The 16,988-nt window shown below is 44.4% G+C and overlaps 1 protein-coding gene across 3 annotated transcripts in view; it reads left to right on the top strand.

The window, feature by feature from the left end:
• GNPAT (glyceronephosphate O-acyltransferase) overlaps window positions 1–16,988 on the top strand; it is a 555,169-nt gene that overhangs the window by 457,650 nt on the left and 80,531 nt on the right. For all 3 annotated transcript variants that reach the window (XM_078649084.1, XM_078649086.1, XM_078649085.1), the window contains exon 14: window positions 6,092–6,185. In XM_078649084.1, coding sequence (XP_078505210.1) covers window positions 6,092–6,185 — 94 coding nt within the window. The remainder of the gene's footprint in view (window positions 1–6,091; window positions 6,186–16,988) is intronic.

Genomic DNA, 16,988 nt, shown 5'->3' with positions numbered 1-16,988 from the left:
ATCCCCCGCATCCGAAGAACGACCTACTGCGGCAGATCATTCTCCCACCTCGCTGCCAAGACCTGGAACGCCCTCCCCACCAACCTACGGCAGACCCGAGACCTACTGGCCTTCAGAAGACTCCTCAAGACCTGGCTCTTCGATCAGTAGCAGCAGCACCCCCAACCACCCACCCCCGCGCCTTGAGACCCTTGCGGGTATGTGTTGCGCTCTATAAGTGAACTGATTGATTGGAGAGTGCATTGCGCACAGTATATGATGCATCACTTGTAACAAGGGATGCGTTGTTTCCTTAAGGCGGTGCAGAGTCATTGAGCTGTACACGCCCGGGGACGATGGGTGGTGCAGGGGAGGCGATGTGTCATTTGCGGGCACAATGCCATTGTTCCTTACTGTCTGCAGTGTCAATGATGAAATCGGTGTCCAGAGACGGTGTGTTGATGCTGCGCTGAAAATCACGTTGCGCTGCATCAATTCCACAGTGTCGTAGCAGGCCCTGTGTTGGAATGGTGCATCACAGACTTTGGTGATATGTTGCTCAAGACTTATGTAGTGGCAATTGTTTGGAGGAGCTATGTCAAAAAAGTCAGGGCCTGTGTTGTAAGCTGCCGTTGTTGCAACTAGCGGGGGCAATGCTTCGGTGCAGGCAGCAGCAATGCGCCTAGTTTTGGCAATGATGCACCGGTTCTCAACGACTCAAGTCGATGTGTACAGATATAGGTGTGCCACTTTTAAACTTTTAGCTAATTTGTTGTTATATAATTTTGGAGTGCTGAATTGATCATTACTGATGTGATTTGATAGATTGTACTTGAGAATCAATTTTTTAATGTAAACATGTATTTTCTAATTGAATATGTGAATAAACAGTAGAATTCATATTATGATTAGTTTCTTTCCTCTCTGTTATTATATATGACAAGTTAGATTTAATTGCCTAGGCTCTTATTTTTCACATGCTCATTCATTGGTTAGACCATTTTGCCGATGTGGAGTTTGATGAGCGTGCCTGGCAGGTAGCCTTCCCCCAAACAGAATTTAGGATTTGTATACTCTGCACCTGGCACTCCTGAGCTCATCTCATTAAGAATACAAGGCTTAGGTCTTCTGCAGCATGGCAACTTAGGAGTGTTCCTCCTCCCTCTGGTATGACGTGAAATTTGGTTCAGTATTCTGTGCTGCCATATAGAACGGTTGCTTGCATTGTTCCAGCTAGTTTGAGGGGACCGTGACCACCTGTCCCCGAAGGTATATATTGGAGTGGTGGCTGAGGCTAGTTTCGGCGCTTTGCATGTGAGGGGTACTGGTGTATGCTCATCATATTGACAGATGTTCTAGTGTCGATCAATGCTTTCATTGACCTTCACTTTGCACGTGGGCTGGTGAAAAGGACAAGTAAAATAGCCATCGATTGGTCCTTATATGTGTCATCTTGTTGAGGCATCTTGTTTCACGTCGAATACGGTTGTTGAGCAACAGCCAAATAGCACAGTGTTGAATGTGTATGGGACTTGCGTGAGTCTTTCTCTCTCTCTCTCTCTCTCTCTCTCTCTATCCCTTTCCCCCTTGCTTTCTCTCTCTCCCTCTCTCCCCTCTGCATACTTGGGCAAAGTGGTACTGTCTGACGAATGTTAGTAGATCGTTCCTTGAGCTGGAAATCTGTTGAGTGTGTGTGTGCTTCTAATCCGCAGTTGCAGCACGTGAGCAATTTGTTTCTTAGTACGTCAGCCTACTGTCTGTCTGGGCTAGTTTCCGCTCCTAAATAACATTGAATATTTATTTTTATTGTTAGGGTGGCCGGTAGGTTTAGGTGGCATGACGTTTTGGCAAGAACTACTTTTATAGTGGCGGCTGACAGGAAACGGGGGCGGAGAGCATGGAGGGGGTAGTGGTAGGTCAAAAAACAAACAATAAAAAAAGATTGCCATTTGTCGACCACCGTCGCTCCTCCATCGAAGCTCCTCTATCTGGCGAGTCCCAGAAGGAGGGATCACACAGTCTCGCTTGAACGATTCACAACGCTGCAATGCAGCTTTGTGATTAGTATGAGCACCGTGGCTCAGCAGTGGGAGCCTGTGCATGTTTCCCACCCAGCTGACATGCAAAGTTCGCATGACTGTTTGGACGGTCAGCCAAACAATCATGCACACTTATAGTGTGCCGCAACTCCTCCCCATGTGACACCAGCCCCGCTCCTCTCTAACCCAGCCCCACAGCTACAAAAAATAAAATGATAGCTAAGTTATTTTCATTTTATTTTTTGCTTTTTTCACTGCTCTGAGAGGGCGACGCTCCTGCACCTTAGCGGAAGAGCCCCTGTACTTTAATCTCCTCCATCCTTCTGTTGGAAAGCTCATGGAGACTTGCAAGAATAACTATATCTTTGAGCTTCCTCTCTGGCTGACGTAGGATTGGCTGTTGCAGTATTGACAACTTGCACACCTTAATAACTCGTGCTCTAACTTCTTTGTGCTAGTCTTCTACACAGGTGCTCATCATCTTTCTGAGGTGTGTATTAAAACCATCAATTGACTTCCCTTACTTTTGTCAGGCCTGTCTCTATTTGAACCGCTTATAGTCTGGATTGAGCTGCTGGTCGAAATGTGCATTGAGGGCTGTAATTGCCATATCATAATCGTGGTCTACTCTGGAGAAAATTCACTAAAAGTGTATACACCTTTTCTCCTGCTTAGTGGAGCAAGAGTAAGCACTTTACTAACCCATCTACTACCCTTGTGGCTCGAAAGTACTTATTTAGGTGGCCCACTAATACCTTCCAGTAGGGGGGGATTGCTGTGACTTGGTCTACCAGCTTACTGAATGGTGGCAGCACTCCTACTGATGCAGGCATCGTGGCCCCTCCTGGCGCGTGTGATGTCACATTGGGTGCTTTTGCTGTTGATTGATTGTTCGAAAGTCTCGCCAGCGAGACCTATTGTTGTTGTTTTGCCTCCCAAGGGAGACAGACTGGTGCACGAGCCGCTTAGGGTGTGTGGACGCGCTTCGCGCTCGCGCGCACGCACACACACACACACAGCGTTACTGAGGCCGGCCGACCGAAGGCACGCACACACGCGCATACGCACACACACGCGCGCGCACAAACACACGCGCACACATACACACACACCGCCGCCGCCCCCCCACACAGACGCACACACACACACACACACACCACCGCCCCCCCGCCCCCTCCCCCCCCAACGCTCCCTCCCCTCCACAATTAAGCCCCACTTACCACATCCGCGGCCTCAGCCGCCTCTCCTGACTTCTGCTGCCACCGCGGGGCTCTCCCTCCGGCATGGGAGCCCCGCATCACCACTGCTCCTGGGCCATCCACTCCGTGGGTGCTGGCTTCTCACAGAAGACGGAAGTTCCGCCCCACGACAGGCGTGACGCTCCCGAACTTCCGGTTTCGGGATGTGCACACTCACGGCTTGTGCTGGAGAAGGCGGCGGGGTCGCAGTAGCCACAGACATGTCCGATCGGTTCCTTTTCAGCTTGGGGGTTGGTGACCTCTGCCTACCTTTGTCTAGAGTGGTAGGGGGCGCAGAGGGTTGTTCGGTAGGCCGGTACAGCCATGCCAGCTGAGGATGGATACAAGAATGCTGACTCCGCGGGCCGGAGGAGTCGCTGTTCAGAAGAGACAGCTCCAGCAGGAGGGCATTGAGCAAAGGCAGCTCCCCAAGCCTTCTGGCAATGTCGGGGGCACCCGCCGCTGCTGCTGTTCTTTGGCTAGGTTTGGTATTTGGGGGGTCCTGGACTGGTCTGTGTACACTTATCTCGTCCTCCGATGACAGCTCGTCGTGCAGCTCTAAGCGCGGGAGCTCTTCTCGATGCAGGCTGCGGACAGGAGGCTGTTCTGTAGGTAGATTGGTGTAGTACATCGGAGGCGGGCAAAAGATATTGGCTTCTATCTCTAGTTCCTGCCTGTCCGGAGCTTCTCGGGCGCGACGCTTTTGCTCAGTCTGAGTGGATGCTAAGTCGGTATACTTCTTCAGAGGAGTCCCAGGCATTATAGGGGGACATTCAATGGCATAGTGTGAAGGCCAACATTCTGCCTTCTGAAGGAATTATAGGGATCTTTCCTTAAAAATTCTGTGGGCCGTCTGGTAGTTATGGACAAAATTGCGACGGTGTCATAATAGTGGAAATCCTTAACTTACTGTTGCCACTCTTGACTTAAGTTTTGCTGTTCCAGGCAGAGTGGTGATGAAAAAACCAGTCATTTGGTGAACAGCCCTGGTGTTTGATGATAAATATGCATGACCGACAGACTGCTAGTAGTACATATACACGTGTGCTTGGTGAAAATGAGATCCTGATGTTGCAGCATGCGTGCTAATAATTTAAATCTGCTATTTCTGAATGGAAATAATGTAATTTTCATAAACCCAACCCGACAAGCTTCTGTCTGAAGAAAATTAACCTAAGTATGCAGGCTAGGAATCTTAAATGCCTGTTTACAGACACTGAGAAGGTGCTTTATTTTAAAAATATGTTTAAAGTATTTACTTTTTGGATCATTCATACTGAATTTGGGAGGTTGTAGTTTCTAGTTGCGTTGCTTGATACCAAGGGAGACTTACTGTTAAACCTGGTATTTTATGTTGAGTTAGGCCTGATAGAGTAAGAATCTTCTAACCTGTCTGTGGCATGATCCTTTATATGTTACCTGATTTAGCAGTAGTGTTATCGTACAAGCCTGTCAAATTTCTCTACAGTCCGTGATTGAGAGATTGATGTAACTTGATTTCTTTTAGCCTGCCTTTTCCTCTCTGCCACTGCATATGACTAAGCATCTACTTGGAGAAGAAAGGTTGGAATAATGAACGGAAGAAAGATCCTATGCAAATTATGAAAACTGATAGGTCATATTGCATTACCAGATTGTTAAACAGCCTTTAGAATTCATAGCCAGACCTTCAGCCAATATATGTAGATTATGCTAGAAAATCTTATAACTACATTACATTACATACGCTGGGACGCATTCATTGCAGTTTGCTGTCAGAACGTGTATCAATCACATCTCACTGTAACTTTCTACATTCACAATCCTTTGCTTATTGTATTCTGTGTATATAGTCATATTCATCTACACTTTTTATTATCGATCCTGCATGGACAGGCTACTGTTATACCCAGGCCCCACCACACACACGCTTGCCTCCTCAGCAGCTTATCAAACTCCCTCTTCCTCCTCATTCCCTTTTCCATCACTATCCTCAGACGTCCAACCATCTGATTATTTATCCTGGAAATCAGATTATATATTGTAACCTCGTCTTACACGACCGATTATACTTTTTCCACTTCTATTATGGATCACTTTATCAGTTGGAAAAATGTCACCTTGTTATTAATCCAGTGCTACAGGATTAACCTCTTATGTATCGACATTAGTAGCTTGATGAAACTCCCTTTACTCCAAGTAATTTCCATTTGGATTTATTCCTAAAAAGTACACATTCAGAGATATACAAATCAGTGCCGCACAACCTTTTTCGTACGCTTCATTCAGCACACACATTATCCTTGCCCCTGTTAATTGACTGGTGTTTTACAAGTTAGCTTCTTTTTTATCTGTGTTGGGATTTGGTAAATATTTGTACTTCATAATTTGTATAACCTTTTGTAAAGCACTCAGAAGCAGAAATCCGTTGAAAAATGCAAATGGAATAAAAAAAATATACCCAGATTATTTCAGCTCTGAAGATTTATAGGGATATAGGAATGACAAGCAAAGTTAAATTTTACGTACATATTATTTTCAGAAATTGGCAATTCCGTACCATTTTACCAACATAATTTAAGTATACAATGTTTCTTAACGCTATTGAAAAGAGGGAGTTGATGCTACATTGAATTTGCAATGTAATACTGGTTGGTATTTCAAGTTATTGAGATAGAAACTATGCCCCTCCACCAAATTAATTGTGCCATAAGATTAATATATTTTCATTTCTGTCAGTTTAAGAGCTAGAAGAAAAGTATTTTTTTGTAAAAAATAGTTTGTGCCTCTTCCATAAAACATGTAATATACACTTTGCTGAATAACTGAAATGATTTTGTTTCTTTGGGGTAATAGGTGCCAGTCAGTGTTATGAAGCACTGTCTTCTGACCTACAGAAAAACACATTGGCCATTTTAAAAAGTCTTCAAATCGTGGAGACCATCACTTCGTAAGTAACTTAAATTCTTTTGCCTATTTAGGGCCTCATTTTGACTTCTCCGGTAATTCTGATTTGGCCTGTGACAGGATTTACCTGTGAAATCTCTATTCCAAGATCCCCGGTAACACTGCAGACCTGTGGTGTTGCACGCAGTGATTCCACGTGCTAAAAACAGATGTCAGCTCCTAGTGAAATACTGGACAAGAACTACTTATTTCCTTTGTAATTGCTTATTTCTAAGGAGACTTCACCCCTAGTGTTACCTTCGCCCCCTGTATCGGTAACTCTGGGTGGTGGAGAATATGAGAACCTCATAAAGAGACCCTTAGCGGTTTTATGGCAACATGCATATTTTATCATAAAATGGATAAAGGCTCAACCTCTTAGTTTGCCAGTAATCCAGGCGCACTCAACCCTCACCCACTTCTAACCCTATCCCTACACCTCTATGGAAGTATCACAGTCAATGTTTCCACATGCATTATAATGAAAGGAGGAATTTGAATTTAAAGATTTGTATTTTCTTTTTCTTAAGTTGTATGTTCCAGAAATTGAAACGTTATTGCTATAAATGTTCTGATGTACCCACAAATGCAGTGCATTACAGGTTCAGTTGCTGTTGTGTTTCATATATATAAGCCTCATGTTGAGTCAGTTGGACAGCTGGGTGTTTTTCCAAATCCTCGAATTGGTAATTTTACATTCAAATTCATTTTGGGCTCTAAGTAAAAGTTTTACTGGCTCCAACAGTAGTTTTTAGGTCTCAGCTAGACAGTGCATGCACAGTCTCCTTAAGACATGTTGTTTACAGACTGGGGGCTTACAGCCCACCAACAGGTTTCCATTTGTTTGCTTCAGCATCGCTCTCATTTTCTTCATTCCGGTTTGTGAAGGCATGCCTAGGTCATGTCCTCTCCTTGTGCTTGACCCTGACCTGGAGCATGGGCCAACTGAGCTGTTTCCATCTGCTGCTCCCGTTTTTGGAGCTACTTTTCTTTTTGTGTTCCAGCACTCCACATGAGTTCTTGTGTTTTGTGGTCTGCTCCAATCTGTTTCTTCTCTTTCGCACCCACGCCCTGTTTCATAAACCGCCAATCCCCTACTACCCTCCACCCACCCTCATTTGGGTTGAGCCTGTGAAACTAGAAGCAGTTTCAAGTTGAAGAACAATTCACTCCTGCAACCCTCTTGCTGAGAGCTGTTTGGTGTGTGATTTTCATTGTATTTCTTTTACTTGAGGCATATTTGGAGTGTATTGCGAACACCCCCTCTCATGCAGGGAGAAGACTGGGGGAATGCTTGTTGTGCGGTGGCTCATTTGTGTACAGCAGTGAGCAACAGCTCCTGAATTGCTTTCGATTTTGTTTATTTATTTGCTCTATTACTGCTAGGTTTCTATCCAGAAGCTGGCCTCTATTTCAGCAGTGGATAAAAACAGATGGTCTCAGATGTCTCTTGAGGACACTTGAAATGTATTGGTCTCCCGGTGGAATCCCCCGCCCCCCCTTTGTATTGCTTTGTCCAACCCTCCAGACCTGCAAAAAAAGCACTATGACGCAGACCTTTGCTGGCTCCGTCATAGCTCTTTTTCCATGACTTTCAACCATGCTGAACTGCAGGCGTGCTACTATTAAACATGGCTAAAAGTCATTGGCATTGATAACACTAATAATTCTCTGATTGCCGAGACCTATTGAATTTGCCAATGTTTGTTATGCTTGTGACAACATGAAACACATTAAGGAATGTTTCTAATCCTTAGGGCATTGCTTCCAGATATGTATTGTATCTCCCTTTTTTCCCCAACAATGTCATTAGCATTTTTCTTCCTTTGAGAGGTGTTCGAAATTACCATCTTTTGAATGTTATTGTTCCAGTTTTTTGGCTTCACTCCCTCATTTTTAGGGCTCGGCCTACGTCCCACGAAGTGGGCGTGGCCGAAGAGTCCTTTCTGAGGGCTTCGAAAATCGTACCTACCGAATTCCAGAAAGCTCGTGATTTTTGCTGTTTTTTTTTTTGCCAGCTGCATGGCAATTGGCCCTCGCATGCGTGTGTTTTTACAAGAGAGCACGCAATAGGCCATAGGCTTTAGAGTTGCTCCGCCTAGTGAATATTCTGTGCGGACACGCGCAGCAGAAGGGTATATTTCTTCAATTACCAGCTGTCAGGGCCCGCGGTAATTGAAGACAGATGCTGGGCGCGCGTGCACCACTCTCCGGTTTGTTTTATTTCAGCTGTGTGTGTGCGCATGCTGGCTTACGGCCAAATCTTGTTTGTGTAGTGGAAAGCTGAGCACGATGACTGCGCGGCCACCCCCTTTGCACTCGCCCCAGGCCCCCCTTGCCTACGTAACATTTTTATTTTCTTGTGCTGGAGAGCCTGTCATTTATTGCAGTATTTTACCCCTACTTGTACTTTGTAATCTTGGCAACCGCCACAAATCCCCTTTTCCTCCTGTACTGTACCGATTGCTACCTCTATATTTTCGCTGTCCACTCTTATCACTTTTCCCATGCGTCGTAGCGTTCCTTTCGTAATTTGTTAATTTGCAATGTTCCCATGTATCAGCTCTGGTCCCATTGTGAAGCGCTCTGACGCTTTCCGGTCAAGTCCGCGCAATCCTTTTTCCTCCTGTACTGTAATATAAAACGCGGCAGCTGCTTTGAAACTTATTACATTTTCATGTAACGCCTGCAAGCTTGGCTGAAAGCAATGGGCAGGATGTACCACTCAGAACGAGAAACGGCTTCAAGGTCGGCTGAAAGCTGTGCGCAGGATGTACCAGTCAGTACGAGAAAAATTATTTGAATGGAACATTGTCATCTAGTGTCAGGTGCAGAGTCAGTGCAAAGTGAGTGCAGGTGCAGAGTGAGTGTAAGTGCAGAGTGAGTGCAAAATGAGTGTCAGTGCAGAGTGCGTGTAGAGAGTGCAGGTGCGGAGTGAGTGCAGAGTGAGTGCAAGTGCAGAATGACTGCAGAGTGAGTGTGACTGCAGAGCGACTGCAACGTGAGTGTGACTGCAGAGTGACTGTGATTGGAGAGTGTGTGTAGAGTGAGTGCAGGTGCAGAGTGAGTGCAGAGTGAGTGCAGGTACAGAGTGAGTGCAGAGTGAGTGCGAGTGCAGAATGACTGCAGAGTGAGTGTGACTGCAGAGTGACTGCAGCGTGAGCATGACTGCAGAGTGAGTGTGACTTGAGAGTGACTGCAGAGTGAGTGTGACTTGAGAGTGACTGCAGAGTGAGTGTGACTGCAGAGTAACAGTGACTGCAGAGTGACAGTGACTGCAGTGTGTGTGCGTGCAAGGTAAACAGTGTGTGAGTGTGCAGGGTGAACAGTGTGTAAGTGTGCAGGGTGCGCAGTGTGTGAGTGTGCAGGATGAACAGTGTGTGACTATGCAGGGTGAACAGTGTGAGTGTGCAGGGAGAGCAGTGTATGAGTGTGTAGGGGCACTGTGTGAGTGTGCAGGAGATGAACACTCAAACTAAGTCCACCACACACATACATAAGACCACACACAAAACACCACACCACACACACATACACCACAAACACATACCACACTCACACACACCACACACACACACACACACACCACACACACACCACACACACACCAGCCTCTCACCACCACACACTCATCACCACTCACCACCACACACTCACCACCGCACACTCACCACCACACACTCACCCCCACACACTCACCCCCACACACTCACCCCCACAGCCTCACCACCACACACTCACCACTACACACACAACCACACACCATCAGCCGTCAGTGCACATTTTCACCAGGCGCAAGCACCACCAGCCATCAATGTACGCTTTCATCGAGCACAAACACCACCAGGCGTCAGTGCAGGCTTCCACCACGCACACAACACCAAATGTCAGTGCATGCTTTCACCAAACACACACACACACACACCACCAGCCGTCAGTGCACACTTTCACCAGTCACACACAACACCAGCCGTCAGTGCATGCTTTCACTAGGCGCACTCGCCACCAGCTGTCAGTGCACCCTTTCACCAAGCACACACACCACCAGCCATCTGTGCACGCTTTTAACAAGCACACACACGCCAACAGTGCACAATTTCTACAGGCACACACACCAATTGTTAACACATCCACAATTAACTATTGTAGCAATTGCAATATGGTGCCCTTTACTTTTAAACATATTCATCTAAAGCGCAGCATGCCACCATTCCAACTATTCCAATCCAACACACATATTTCCACTACACACCACATGCATACACTCCATAACACATGGCTAAAAGACATTGCCATTTACAATTCCATTAGCTCTAACTCAAAAAAATCCGAGACCTATTGCATTTCTAATGCTTGTTGCTAAACTCATTATTTGTTGCCATTAGTTAGGCATTGTGTTGAGTGCCGCCTCTACCTTCCCTTTGATCCTTAGCAGCTCAGCTGATTGAGCAGAAAGGGAGAGATACGTGAATCAGCCCCACTTCCTGGTTGAACCACCATTTTGGAGATAGCATACTAGTGCTTCCTCCCCAGCTGGCTATTTAATGAACAAGCCAGCATGGATTTGTCGAAGGTAGTAGCGCTCCGCATGCCGCCCACTTTTTAATTCTTTAAATACACTAATTTTAGCGTTGCTTTAGTTTAGGTTTTATTTTGAGGGGAAGTGGACAATGTGAGCTGTGTGCTGCTTGTGTTGTGTGTCACCTTTACCCACGATTTGGTGGCCGCAGCTCAGCCGATTGAGCGGAAAGGGAGAGGTACTGTGTGAATCTGCCCCACTTCCTGGTCGAACCACCATTTTGGAGGTAGTGTTCTAGTGCTTTACTTTCTCCCCAGTTGGCTATTTAATGAACAAGCCAGTACGTCTGTAGCTGCTGACTTAGAGGGTATGCAGCTTTTGCAACATGTTACTTCTTCAACACATAGACGCATTTGCTGGACCGTATCTTCTTAAATTTAGCTGGTTTAGTGGCTGAGCGGTCTATTCCTCTTATCTGGGCCAATCATTTTGCAATCCCCTTTACGGTCTTTTGTGAGAAGGGGTCTAATAGGCATGCACCTGTCCATGTTGCACAAGGGTGGGGATGGGCCAAAATTACACCAGCTAAATTGTGTGAAACTTTAATGACCGGCCGGCCGGCCAATCATGAACAGTTGTTTTTGAGCTGGCAGATGCACAAGTAATAAGTGAATTATAGGAGCACTAAATCATATAGCCCTATTAGAGACTCACATTTACTGTGGACAAAAACATTGGCAGAATGGTTTCACAAAGAGCTGTTGCTGTTAAAAAACACAGTGCAAGCACCTTGAGCACTACTGGCTCAGGACGTATGATCCCATTTGCAAAAAACAAAACTACTTGGTAGCCCAAAAAAATTATCATAGTTGGATCTAGGCGTGATTTATACACTGATAAAATTCAGGAGGCTCAAAACTCTGCTCGTGAGATATTTGCGGTGGTGAAGTCACTCTCATCCTTGGCACCAGCCTCTGCTTCCATCGCGCAATGTCTTAGCCCAGTTTTTCTTTGACCAAGTAAATAAGATATATGATAGTTTCCCGGAAAAAGCTAGAGATGGCCTGGTTTGATTATGCAGAAAAGAATGAGGGGCTGATGAACTTTGGTCCTATTGAGTCAGAGGGGATCTTTGAGTTATTCTCTTCAGTAAAGTCAAGTTCACCGGTGGACCCATCTTCCCCGTCCATTGTAGAAAGAGGCAGGAAACTGGCTACCCCAATTCTGGCTGAACTGTGTAATTGCTCCCTGTTGTCAGGTCAGGTTCCCGGGCTCTGGAATCACACAGTGATAGTTCCACTGTTGAAAAGAACATTATTGGACCCCACCAAACTAGAAAATTATCGCCCGGTTTTGCTATTGCTGGCCTTCTCCAAGATAACAGAGACATTTGTTAATAAACAGCTCTAGAGTTTCTTAGAGAGCCATAACCTGCTGCATAGGACTCAATCTGGCTTTCAGCCGTCATACAGTACCGAATCAGCCTTGCTATTCACAACAGAGGCTGTCTGTCAGATTCTGGACATGGGTGATTCTGCGGCTCTGCTGTTATTGGATCTTAGTGCCGCGTTCAATGCGGTTTCCATAACACCCTGATTAAGACGCTGGAAAATCCTGAGATTCAAGGCTCTTTGTGTCAAAAAAGAACCATTCCCCGTTCTACTTGCAAATGTTCTCCTCACAAATGCAAGTGGACTTCATCAAGGCCAATGGGACCTTCTCGGCTACAGACTCCAGACTTCACCCGCATCGTGCTCTTTGTGAAGACAACAACCTCCCCGTGTTTCCCGCCAAATCACAGCACCAGCAACTATCTCTTCGCGATCCCCTACTAACGGAGGCTCAAACTGAGGTTACTTTTGTAGAACTGGACTAAGTAGAAGGTAAACGTTCCACTGGGACAAACCTGGTCCCTGTATCCAACCCCTGCTCCAAAGCGATCAGCCTTAACTTTTGACTTAGTCCTGGTCGTCTAGTACAAACAGATAACCACGATTGGCGCTTTGGGATTCTTGAGTCTGTTTTTACTGAAAAAGTAGAAACTTAATAACTACGGTTTTACTGATTGGATTTTTGACATTTTTGTGTCATTTTATTTAATAATATTTATTCTGTTTTCCTAAATTGGTTTGAGACTTTTTTGTGTTTTCAGTTTACTACTGTTTGAGTGCTGTTTACATACTTTGCACATTGCATCTAAATTAGACAGGACTACTTTTATGCCAAGCTATGAGAGGGTTAAGCAGAGGTTTATTTAGTGACTTTTGTGGTTTACCCTGACAAGGATTGTGCTTATTAATTAAGTAGGGCTCATACTGCTCTCAACTAATAGACATTTTTCTTACAAGAGACCACTTAGTTTAAGTTTTGCTCTAATGTTGTGCCAGTTATAAGATGTAGTATAACTGACCTACCAAAATAACTTTTGGTTGAATGGCTGTACTACTGTGATTAATATTGCCTTCCTTTCTTCAACATCCTATTCCCATTCCAAGTGGTTCCCTTGCTGTTTTGTACGTGGCTATTGTTGTCATCGGCCGTAGCTAATGTTATATAAACCTGCAATAAACAGGAGTCTCTTGTTCTTTGTATCCGTTTCCCTAATGCTATTACTATTCTGATATCAGTAGAATGGACTTCTTGGTTCAACACCCTTTGCCTAATCTAGTAGTTTAAGACTATGAATGCCTAGGTACCTCGTTGGTTATAGCATGCTCTGTAAATAGAGTAATAGTACCATCATCAGTAGTAGTTGTTATCGTAGTAGTAAATGTAGTTGTGGCATCCTGCTCATTCCCAGTACATAGATGTAACCGGTGGAATTCACACTGATGTAATGGAATATGGTGTTGGAAGGTTGGGGGGATTCCCTTAGCAGTTGAAGTGGCTGAGGTGAATGAATAAAGCCTACCTGAACTTAGCTGGAATGTGGATACAAGAAAAAGGAAATGATGTTGTTTTAAAAGATGTAATTTGTTTATTCTCAGCTGACAAATTGAACGAGGATATAAAGAAGTATGGTAAATCACAAGGTATTCGTGTTAAGCTTTTAGAATTGGCTCATGAAGGACACTTAAGCATTGTTAAAATGAGAGGAAGACTACGTAGAGATTTTTGGTGTCCTGCACAGATCTGGATGTTCAATGTATGATAAGACAGTGTTACTAAATTTGTTGCAAGTGACAAAGGTTTGAAAGTTGAACTTATACCTATGGTTTTTCTGAAATGTCCTTAATATCCTTGGGAAGAAGTTTCAATAGATCTTTTGTGATCTGTGAAGGGTGAACATGCTACTCCTTATTTATGTCCAGGTTCTAATGGATTTATATTAAAGATTGATTGATATGTTTGGTGTGGGACACCTCCTCTGTGGCAGTAATTAGATTTCTTGAGAATATTTTTTAAAGAGAAAGGTATCCAAGGTACCTGCTTATTGATAATGGGATACAGGTTTGTTCTAAGGAAATGGAAGATTATATAAGTGAATATGAGATTGTTCATAAAAAATGACTTTGTGTCATCTCCAAACCAATGGGGCAATGGAGAGAGTGAATAAGACTTTAAAGGAAGGCATTCAGTTTCGAAGCACTAATGGTTTAGTTTGGAAAACTGAATTCTCTCAAAGATTTACAGGATATCACATGGCACTCCCTTTGTCCAACAGGGAAAACTCCTTTTGAGTTAATGGGAGGGTGAATGCCTTTAACTAAAGTTTGCTTGGCTGGGTGACGTGGACTAAAGGGTGTGAAAGCAATGTCCCTGGTGAGTAGGGATAGAGATTTGAAATGGAGAAGGAACATAGAGTATGACAAGAGGAAAAATGTGAGACATGTAGCAACTAAGGTGGGAGATTGGGTGGGAATTAAAGCACCCTTGTACTCATTGGTGTAAATTTACAAAGGATTTGAGAGTGGTTAAACTTGTCATCAATGCTGTTAAAACGCAAGACTGAAGACTTTGAAATAAAAACATAGTTGTGATTCTATGTCATAAATGTGTGGTGGAGTATGTTGATATGAAGCATGCAAATGATAAGGTTAATTCTTCTTGTTTTACACCTGTCAGGAGGAGCAGTCATCAGGTTAAGAAGAAACCATTTAATTCAAAGGATTTTGTAGGGTGCTAACAGTTTGTGGCATTATCACATGTTAATGAACTTCTTTATTAACACTGAATTACATATTTATATACTCATATATTCTATAATTAGAGTATTTATATTTATGCATGCTGGAGATTGTAATAGGATTATTAGCAATATTTTCTCCCTCAGTATGTTGTGGAAATATTATAGCTATGGTCCTGTTGCACAGTATGGAGCAGTGTGGCATCTTGCTTATTCACAATATATAGTGGTAACCGGTGGAATGCACACTATTGTAATAGAATGTGGTGTTAGAATGTTTGGGGGGGTTTCCCTTGGCAGTTGAAGGAAGCTGAGGTGCATGAACAAAGCCTACCTGAACTTCGCTGGAGTTAAGATCTTCATTTATGGTGTTCTTCACTATTCCACAGTAGTGTTCTACAAAGGCCTGCTTGCCTATTCTAACATCTCTGCTTTTCATTGCTGGTTTGAAAAATGGGGTTTGGTGCACCAGATTTTAAGACTGTTAGCTACTCTAATTGCCAAACTGGAAAAGCTGCTGTTTGGAGAAAAGTTGTCAATTTGTTTAGAAAATTACAAGGTCTTGTTTGTGGGGAAATTAAATAAAATCCATAATTTGAGGGAGAGATTAACTTCAAGTGCGTTTAAACTCCCAGTAGGTTCACCCAGCAGTAGTTATGCAGTATAGAGACAATTTTTAAGACACAGAAGACATCTGGATTTTTGTCTTAAGCTTTCATACAACCCAAAAGTGAATTCTGTAATCTTATGCCTAAGTAAGAAGAGGACAAAGTGACATTCTGATGCTATGGGATTCAGTATTTTATTAAAGAAATAGGTGCAATCATTTTTTCGAGATTCATTTTTATTTCCACTTATTGCAGCCTATTATCAGAAAAAATCATCAGAAGAATCTGTATTTCAAACGTATTATTTTTTAAACGCCATCTAGAGATCGATCCCCAGCAACCAAGTCCCAGAATTTTTGGGCCCCCATACCCTTCCAGAGCCTTGTGCCTTGGTGCTTTCAAGGTTAATTGAACAGACGCCCATCTAGTACTGCCCCCGGTGTACCTGTAGTAGAACTATTACTCTGCTTGTCCTCAGACCACTATGACACCTAATGCAAAGCTTGCCTTGCTTTCCACTCAAAGACAAACGCATTTTGCCGAAGGGAAAGGTATTGCACTCACGGCAAGATGCTCCAGAATTTTGATGTTTATACCCTCAACATCTTCAGTGAGCCAGGCTTCTTTGGCACTGAGGAAGGAAGAGGCCACCCACCGTAATGGCATTTCACTGCACTAGGCCCCACCTAGCCTATAGGCCATATGCTCGAGCTCCTCTGACCCACAGGAAGAAGAAACTGAGGCTCTGCTGACCTCTTGGGCCAGAGGCCCTCGACTGAAGACCAACACCCAAGGTTGTAAGTACTGTCGGAACTGACACCCAATTGCAAGCTTCACAAGAGGACTTATGCAGAGACAGAACACTGCTTCCAAGCGAGTCGGGTGTAGAGTGCAGCGCACAAGAAACTAGCACCTCCAGGAGCTTTGCCAACTTTTGTCTCCTGTTGGCAGCAAGTGAAGGACTTGGCGCAAGGAAGAATCTGCCAAGGGAGTTAGCCTCTCCAAACTGCCTAGCTCTACCCTGCCCAGAGCCACCGACAAACCTCAACACCACACAATGCCAAAGGCATCCCCAGGTCTCCGGTGACTTCAAAGCCAGTGGTTTTTTTTGTATTTATTTTTATTGATTATAAAAACAAGCAGGGCATCAACAAATACAGAGTGCTGTCACAGGCGCGAGGCCAGACAGTGAATAAGAGAAAAATCAACATTACATGTAGGGGGGGGATTCATAGGGGCAAACAATAAATCAAAATTACAATCAGTGAAAACAGAGCTAGGGAGACATCGGAGCATCAATGTTATCCATCATTGGGGGAGTGCATAGATCTCCACGGTAAGCGTTCCACAGTCCCCACACACTCTCCCATTTCCGTGGACGGCCCCGGGCCACATACACAGTTTTTTCACGAAACATGCACCAGTCCATGTTTTCCTTCCAAAGGTCGACCTGAGGTGGTCTTTGCGAACCCCACAATTGTGCAATATCACGTTTTGCTATCATGGCACCCAGGGTCGCCCACTGAGTTTGGCCCGCATTATAATCCGTGGGCT

This window comes from Lissotriton helveticus, chromosome 6 (genome assembly GCF_964261635.1).
Source record: "Lissotriton helveticus chromosome 6, aLisHel1.1, whole genome shotgun sequence".
Lineage (NCBI taxonomy): Eukaryota > Metazoa > Chordata > Amphibia > Caudata > Salamandridae > Lissotriton > Lissotriton helveticus.
Note: the sequence above shows the minus strand (reverse complement) of the source record. Positions and strands in the feature narration are given on the sequence as shown.